Source organism: Apium graveolens, chromosome 6, assembly GCF_009905375.1.
Source record: "Apium graveolens cultivar Ventura chromosome 6, ASM990537v1, whole genome shotgun sequence".
Taxonomy (NCBI): Eukaryota; Viridiplantae; Streptophyta; class Magnoliopsida; order Apiales; family Apiaceae; genus Apium; species Apium graveolens.
Genome location: NC_133652.1, coordinates 18,256,631 through 18,265,637, shown reverse-complemented (window position 1 = coordinate 18,265,637; position 9,007 = coordinate 18,256,631). Strand labels below are relative to the sequence as shown.

The 9,007-nt window shown below is 42.1% G+C and overlaps 1 protein-coding gene across 1 annotated transcript; it reads right to left on the bottom strand.

Annotated features, from left to right (window-relative positions):
* Positions 1 to 3,906: 3,906 nt before the first annotated feature.
* On the bottom strand, positions 3,907 to 4,754 carry LOC141664703 (uncharacterized). Its single transcript, XM_074470657.1, has 2 exons — positions 4,531 to 4,754; positions 3,907 to 4,294 (listed from the first exon to the last, which is right to left on the bottom strand). The coding sequence occupies exons 1-2, from the start codon at positions 4,752 to 4,754 to the stop codon at positions 3,907 to 3,909; spliced, it is 612 nt and encodes a 203-aa protein (XP_074326758.1).
* Between the last annotated feature and the right edge of the window lie 4,253 nt (positions 4,755 to 9,007).

Sequence of the window (9,007 nt, the reverse complement as noted above, 5' to 3'; positions counted from 1 at the left end):
TGTAAATACCGTGAAAGGCATATGTCATAGCCTATTTGTTTATTCGAGGATTTTACTCAACTCAAATAAAAATGTAACAAGTAAATAGTGGATCTACCGTCAAAGAGATCTCTCAAAATAACATCTGTCAAAGGATTCAGAAACAATGTTCATCTACAGACTTGAGGAATTAATTCACTGGAAGAAGTTCAAGAAATTGATCAAGTCTCAGTGATATAAATCAAGATTGTGGATTTAATCAAGTGTCAGAGATCTTGTCAGGGTATCAGATAATTATAGGGTTTTAATCTGAAGAAAATCAAGTTATCAAAGTCAAGACATGAAGAAATGTCACGGAAGTTAGTCACTCATGAACCAGACAGTACATCGAGTGTCAACATTGAAGTGGTGGAATTGATTCATAATTTTCAGTGATTTTCAGAAGATTTTCAGAAGAGTGGTTGTTGTTCAAGAGTAGTATTAATTCTCTATTATTTAATTAAGTCATATAATTTAATTAAGAAAATAAATTATATCTCCAAAGATTAATTTATTGATTAATTGAATTAATTGATTAATTAATTCTGAATTAATATTATGAATTTTCAGATATGATTTTGAATTTATATTCAATATTAATTCAGCATGGCAATCAATTGAACCAGTATGACAATCAATTGTCATACTGAAAGTCATACTAGTTCAAATGGATTGTCATACCGAAAGTTCTACCAGCTATGGGATTGTCTTGCTAGTTCAAATGATTGTCTCACTGATTGTCTTGCTAGTTCAAATGATTGTCTCACCGATTCTCTTGCTAGTTCAACAGATTGTAATGCCGATTGTCTTGCTAGTTCAACAGATTGTCTCACTGATTGTCTTGCCAGTTCATTTGATCTCTGTTGATTGAATTATTAAAAGACAACAGCAACAGACATTCAACACACAGTGAATACACTTCATCTACTCAAGAACATAAGCAGCAGCCGCAGAAAATAAAAATACAACATTTCATCTCTTCACTACTGCAATTCAAGATCATATATTTCTAGCAATTAAAGTTAAATCTAAACCACTAGAAATCATTCTCTTGTTCTTGTGTAACTATCTAGCGGATCAAAATCCCTAGAACTTAATCTCAAATTGCTTCTAGCATTTGATCTTTTTATTACAAAAATAGAAAAAGTTAATGTTGAATTTATTCTAGATTTGTGATAATTTATTTGAGATTAATCCCTTGTAAACGATACCGTTGTTGTAACACCTTTCAAGTTTAATAATAGTTTCATTTAACTTAAATTTTGGTCAACCTTTTTATTCCGCATTAAATTCGATTAAACGGTATAGTTTGTATCCAACCCCCCCCCCTCTACAAACTTATTGGGACCTAACATACCGTGATTTTTACAATGGAAAACATGTCCTAACTGCTTCTGAGATAGCTAGAGGGCTCAACGCAACAGAATTTGTCCAACTGGACATTAGTAGACAAGTGGATTTAGAGCAAGGTAAGAATCATTAAGACGCGTCCTTCGTTTATGACGCGCCATGCATATGTTCGCCCTTTCTCTTAAATGCATAACTTTAACTTAATCTAACCTGCAGATGTTTCCCACATCCATGTTTTTGCTTTGGGTGCGCCTTACTATTAGGACGCGTCTTCTTATAATATTCATGACTGATGTTGTTAGTTTGTTACTTACTTTCCTCATAATCCATGTTATAGTTGATGTGTCCTTCAGGCCTTTACATGCACTTTACTTGACATATATATATGTATTGACAATTTATAAAAAAAATTCTCGGCGCGTCTTACTATCAGGACGCATCCTGGCATCCCATATAATATTATTGCATTACATAGTTTTCAAAAGGTATGTCATACCACACAGGACGCGTCTACATTACTTGGATAATAATTTTCCCATGTTTATGTCACATATATGACTTCTCTCCCAAAAGGATTTGCTATTGGGGCCATCAAAAAGCTGAGAGCCATAAAGCAAACTCCTGTTAAGCCTGATCCAAAGGTTAGAGACCCCATGCCTGCTGTCACTCCTCCCCCTCCACCAAGAATCATTGATACCACAATCTCAGACATCCCTGATAAGGAGGACACGCCCTCAAAGTGTCAGAAAATAGTGTCAGATGAGCAATCCTTTGTTCTCAGATATCTGGGAACGTCCTCGGCTGGAGACTTCACTGAAGATGAAGTTCGAGGGTGGACTTTCAGGACAGAAGAACAAACAGAGCAAGCCATGGTGAGAGCCGCAGTCGAGCTCCACTTGCATGCTAGACAAAGTGTAAACATGGCCGCTAGACTCAGGGCGCGTTTTGCTGTTACTGACACTGCTAAAAACTAGGCCGAAGACAAGATCAAACTTCTGGAAAAGAACATTACTTTGCTTATCCACGAGAAAGATGCTGAAATCAAGCGACTACAGGAAGACAGGACGCGTCTTGAGGGTGAGAAGGCACTGCTGGAAGGTAATGTTACCTCTGTGGAGAAGGCCATGGAGAGTGTTGTAGCCTTAAATTCCACCATGCAACTGGAGCTGGACACTTTAAACGATGACAGGTTACATGGATGGAAGGAAGAGAAAAAATTGGTTTACCAGAATGGCTTTGCAGCTGGGTTTGAAGAGTGGTTTTCTGGGTTCATAGCCAATGACCCAGAATACACTTTTTCCAAGTTTGATGAATACACCCAAAAGTGGATAAATGATTTCAAAATCAGGGCTGCAGATTCCATCAAAAACAAGAGAATCATCCTTGGCCTGGAAGAAGATGACGCGTCCCCGGCACCTTCTCCACTTCAGACTCAGCCTCCTCCTCCAGACAACCAAGACAAGCCCCAGGACGCGCCTCCTGCTTAGGGCGCGTCTTATGTCTATTCATGCAGTTTTTATCTGAACTACTTTAAGGGTGTGGGCCCTTTCAAGAATTGCAAATTGTAATGATTATCTCTGGACTTCGTTTGTTTGCACTTTTCATGAGATTTCTCTCCTTTAATTACCTTTATGCATGTTATGCTTATTTTCTTAATCTTGTTATGTCATGCATATGGGAGCGTCTTACGCTGAGGACGTGTTGCCTTTTCAATCTTACTATTCTCCCCTTCCTCATTACAAGCTAATAAGATTTTATGCAAGGGCGCGTCCTCGCTTCTGGACACATCTTCCTTATTAATTCATTTCCAACACCATAGACCGTAGGGCGTGTCCTTATACTTGGGTACGTCTAGATTATTCCATTTACTTAGGCTATTTTGAACTTTCTGGATGGTATATTCTTCTCTTAGCATGATAACATGTCATATATTTTTGCATTTAGGCAAAGCACAATATAGATGGGCGCGTTCTAGTTTCCTGACGCGTCTATCTTTTATTCCTGAAGATAATGATTTTGACATGTCAGGCTGGACGCGTCCTTAGTGAGGATGTGTCTTCATTTTTTGTTATAGAATGTTAAAATCAAAGAAACATAAAACTCAAGGAGCATCAACCAAGATCACTTAGGCGCGTCCTTAGACACAAGACGCGTCTTGCCTCCATCTTTACTTGAGTTTTATTTAGTTTCCCTTTTGCCAATCGTGTTCTTGTAAATGTAAGTAAAGGATTATTTATTAGGGCGCATCTTGTTATGAGGACGCGTCATATAACCAAGCAGATCCACAAGCAAACAACCATTGGAATTTTTCAAAGTTTTTATTAATAGTGCGCTCTGGTGTCAAAAGTGCACCAGTCCCACGGCTACTATGCTCTGTGGGGAATTTATTCGAAAAAATGATCTTTCAACTAGTTCTAAAGTAAGTAGTACATGCACTACCCCCCTAGGCTAGGAGGAATTTTATTGCTTCTAGTCTATAATCTGGGCACAACCCTAAGTATATAATAAAAAAGATATGTAAGGGGCCAAAGTCGCGCCTTACTGATAATACTTTCGGAGATGTTCTGCGTTCCACGCTCGCGGAACCAGCTTTCCTTCCAAATCCTCAAGGTGATAAGTCCCTTTCCACAAGATTGCTTTTATCTTGTATGGTCCTTCCCAATTAGCTCTAAACACTCCATGCTGGGGATTCTTAGTGTTTGGCATCACCTTCCTAAGCACCAAATCCCCTACCTTCAACAGTTGTCCCTTTTCCTTCTTGTTGTAATACCTTGCAGCACGCTGTTGATATACTACAAGCCTCAGCTGAGAATTTTCCCTTGTTTCTTCCAAAAGATCCAAATGAAGCCTTTGATTAACCTCTGCATCTTCCTCCGTGTAACGATCTCTACGAAGCGATCCTGAACCAACTTCCACGGGACCATAGCTTCATAGCCGTAAGTCAGCATAAACGGAGTTTCTTCCGTAGTAGATCATGGAGTAGTGTTGTAGGACCACATCACTTTTAAGAGTTCTTCAGACCAATTTCCCTTGCGCACTTCCAGTTTGGTCTTGAGAGTATGCTTTATTATTTTATTCACAGCCTCTGTCTTCCCATTGCTTTGAGGATGATAGACCGCTGCAAACTCCTTCTTGATTTTGAGATCCTCACATAACCATCACAACTCCTTGCTGTTAAAATGCTTTCCGTTGTCAGACACAAGCATGTAAGGGATTCCAAATCTACACATGATGGAGTTAAAGACAAAATCTCTGATTTTCTTTGCTCTGATAGTTGCCAATGGCATAGCTTCTGCCCATATAATAAAGTAATCAACCGCGACCACCGCATATTTGACATCCCCTTTAGCCTTGGGCAATTCTCCAATAAGATCTATTTCCCACATGGCAAATGATCAGGGGCTCACCATAGGTGTTAGGAGCGTTGCCGGCATAGATGAATAGTTTGTAAAGCGCTGACAGCGATCGCATGCTCTGACGAAATTCGCAGCATCTTCTTTCATCGTGGGCCAATAGTATCCTTGGCGTAAAACTTTCATTGTCAACGAGTTACCCCCCGAGTGATTACCACAAATTCCTTCATGTACCTCCCTTAGAATATAATTTCCTTCTTTTTTATCGACACATCTGAGCAGCGTTTGATTGAAGCCTCTCTTATACAGAACTTTATCGTATACCACATACCTTGCAGCCTGGTAGCGGAGTCGATGAGCCTTGAACTTATCCTTGGGGAGTGCTCCCTTGTGAATGTAGGCAAAAATGGGCGTCATCCATGTTTCCTTGGGAGCCTCATCTACTTGCATCGCCTCTACCTCCGGGATACTAAGAATTTCCTGGATTTCTAAAGGTATAGATCCCAACAACACATCCTCCTGCTAGGATCCCATTTTCGCCAGGGCATCTGCGTTGCTATTCTTCTCCCGCGGTACGCATTCCAGCCTAACCTCTTTCAATCTTTCAGTCAGGCGCTGCGTGCACCTTAGGTATAATTCCGTTCACGGTCCTCGAGCCTGAAACCCTCCATTGACCTGGTTTACCACCAGCTCCGAGTCGCTCTTTGCAATTAGATTCCGCACTCCCATTTCCAAAGTGATCTTGAGGCCATTGATCAATGCCTCATATTCCGCATCATTATTCGTTGCGTAAAATTTGAAATGGATTGCACTCATCAGATGATGGCCTTCCAGAGATACGAGCACTATGCCTACGCCTGCTCCTCCATTGTTAACCGCCCCATCCACATGCAAGATCCATCAGGTATATGGAAATTCCTCTAAATATTCCTCAGTATGAGGGGGATGCAACACTACCAAGTCAAACTGTCCCAATTCCACGGCCCATTTCAGCATTCTCCCCGATGATTCTGGCTTGTGAACGACTTGCCGCAGAGTGTATGTTGTACGAACTTCAATTCTATAAGCCTGGAAGTAGGGGCGAAGCTTCCTCAACGCGAGGATCAAGGCATAAACCAACTTCTCCATACTTGTATAGCGAGTTTCAACATCGTGCAATCACTTGCTCACATAATATATCGGTGACTGTTGCGCATCCTCTTCCCTTACCAGCACAGCGCTGATTGAATACTCAGAAACTGCAAGGTATAGGATTAGGGATTCTCCATCTAATGGTTTTGAAAACATAGGAGGGTTCCCCAGTTGTTCCTTGATCTTCCTAAAAGCTTCAGCACATTCTGGTGTCCATACAAAGTCCTTCCCTACCACTTTGATTTCCTTAAAGAATTCTTTGCACATGTCGGATGATTTAGAGACAAATCTGTTCAACATGGCGATCCTCCCAATTAGACTTTGCACCTGCTTCACATTGGTGGGAGATTTCATAACCAACAGTGTTTTAATCTTTGCAGGGTTAGCTTCAATTCCTCTGTGATTGACGATGAACCCCAGAAACTTTCCTGACTCTACTCCAAACACACACTTCTGCGGATTTAACCTCATGCGAAAGGTCCTTAGAATGTTGAACATTTCCATCAAATGCTTGACATGATCATTTGCCTTCTTGGATTTTACCAACATATCATCCACATATACCTCCATGGTTCTCCCAATCTAATTCTTGAACATCATGTTCACCAATCTTTGGTAGGTCGTGCCTGCGTTGATCAATCCAAATGGCATCTCTACGTAGCAGTATAGTCCTCTATCAATAATGAAGGATGTATGCTCCTGATCAGGACCGTACATGGGAATTTGGTTGTAATCGGAGTATGCATCCATAAATCTTAACAAGGCATGCCCTGCCATCGTGTCAACCAGCTGATCAATTCGTGGGAGCGGAAAGTTGTCCTTCGGTAAAGCCTTATTTAGATCTGTAAAATCTACACATGTCCTCCACTTCCCATTCGGTTTTTTCACAAGCACCGGATTCGCGAGCCACTCGGGGTAGTAAGATTTTTTAATCAACCCCACTTCCAACAACCGGTCCACTTCTTCCTTTAATGTTATCACCCTTTCCTCGCTCACCGGGCGACGCTTTTGTCGTATGCCCGTGTAATTAGGGAAGATGTTCAACCGATGACACATTACCCATGGGTCGATTCCCACCATGTCTGAATGACTCCATGCAAAGACATCGAGATTTTTAACCAAAAAACGGGTAAGTATTTCCCTCATTTCATCACTCAGCTGGGATCCCACCTTCAAAACCTTTCATGGGTCATCCTTGTCGACCGGAACAGATATTGTGTCTTCGACCGGCCCCGTTTTCTCGGCAGGCATAGGGATCGTGGGATCCAGATCAAAATCAAAGTCTCGGGGTTCCTCGACCTCCATTCTAGCATCCGAGGGCGCGTCCCCATGTGTGGGAGCATCTACCTCAGAATAAGGCATGGCTTTGTGCAATGCAGGTGTGGAGGGTGCGTCCTCCTTTCGAGGAGCATCAACCTCACTTCCATTTTCACTCTTCAAGGGCGCGTCCTCATTTCGAGGAGCGTCCACCTTGAGGCTACTTTCGAGACTTTGTAAAATCTCACTTCTGCCTTCCAACTTTTCTCCGTTAACCTCCCTTTGTGTGATCCCTTCTACATAGTTCACCACAACTTCTTCCACACTACGGATCCTCGAAGCATTCCTCAATATCAAAACAGGGGTCTCGGTAGCCTGAGTTTCTTCTTCCTCTGGACCTACCACAAAATAATGGGCATGAACCTCTCCACTTGGCTTTGTCTGAATGTCCTCTGCATCCTCAAATGGAAGACCTTTTCCCTCATATCTTCTTATACGAAACTCTTTAACAGCCTTGTGATAGCAGTCGCGTGATTCGTATTGCGACCCTCTCAGACTGCCCACTCTGTTAGGTGTTGGAAACTTTATTATCATCAAGTGATGTATCGAGGTTATCACCCTGAACGCTCGCAACCAAGGTCTTCCCATCAGCATGTTGTGCACGGAGTCCTGATCCAGCACTTTGAAGTCTATCATTTGAGTGACAGACAGAGCTCCTTCCCCAAGTGTAACTGGAAGCCTAACCGACCCCATAACTCTCACTGATTCCCCAGTGAAGTCATAGACGTGTGCATCTTCGAAATACATGTCGCTATCTGGGAAACCCAATTTTTTATACGTGCTGTAATACAGGATGTTAGCAGATCTCTCATTGTCCAAGAAAACTCGATGCACGTTCATTGCCCCAATAAGCATAGTAATCACCAGCGCATCATTATGGGGATGATGCACCCACATTGATTCTCTTTCCCTGAATGTAATATCAGCAGATTCCCCTTTAAATATTTTTGGAGGTCTGTCTTCCAAGCTATGAATGTTGGTGAGCGGCGGGTGTCGCGCCTCTCGTGCATTCCTTTTCAACGCTCGATTGCTATCGCCAACGAACAGATGTCCTCCGAAGATCACCCGAATACTTCCATCCCTTTGAAACTTAACCTCCGCCGCATTTTCGACATCCTTCGCAGGTCTTTCATCTTTTCCTTTATCATCATTTCCTCCGTGTCGCTTCACCTTATCAATCCACTCACCCAAATATCCGGCCTTGATCATTTTTTCAATTTCATCTTTTAGGTGACGACACTCGTGGGTGTCGTGGCCGGTAGACTCATGGTAGTCATAATGTTTTTTCTTGTCTCTACTCTGCCATGAGGTTAGATGGTCTGGTTTCTTGAATATTCCTCTATCCTTATTCACCTCGAAGATATGATCAATGGATGCTGCCGGCAGAGTGTAATTGTTTACCCTCCTTTCATAGTTTGACGGTGGGCTCCATTCTCTCCGCGTGTTCACATCTTTTACCCTATTAGGGCTTCAGGTACTCCGCCGGTAATCTGGGCTCGCATATATATATCTCCTCTTAGCTCGCACCTTGGAGTTATGAGTATTATTATTTTTCTTTATTTCGACGAGTGACTGTTCGATTGCTTTGAAGGACTTCGCCTGCGCAAGTACATCAGCTAATGACACAGGGTCCTTTTATTGCATGTGTATCCAGAAATCCGTTCCCACGCGCAGACCAGCTATAAGGAATATTTCCAGTGTCTCATCAGTTGCGCCCCTTACCAAAGTAGACTCTGCATTGAACCTTTTAAAGTATGAGGTCAAGCTTTCCCCTTCTTTCTGTTTCACATTGGCCAGCGTGGTAACTGGTGGCGTATACTTCATCGCAGCCTGGAACT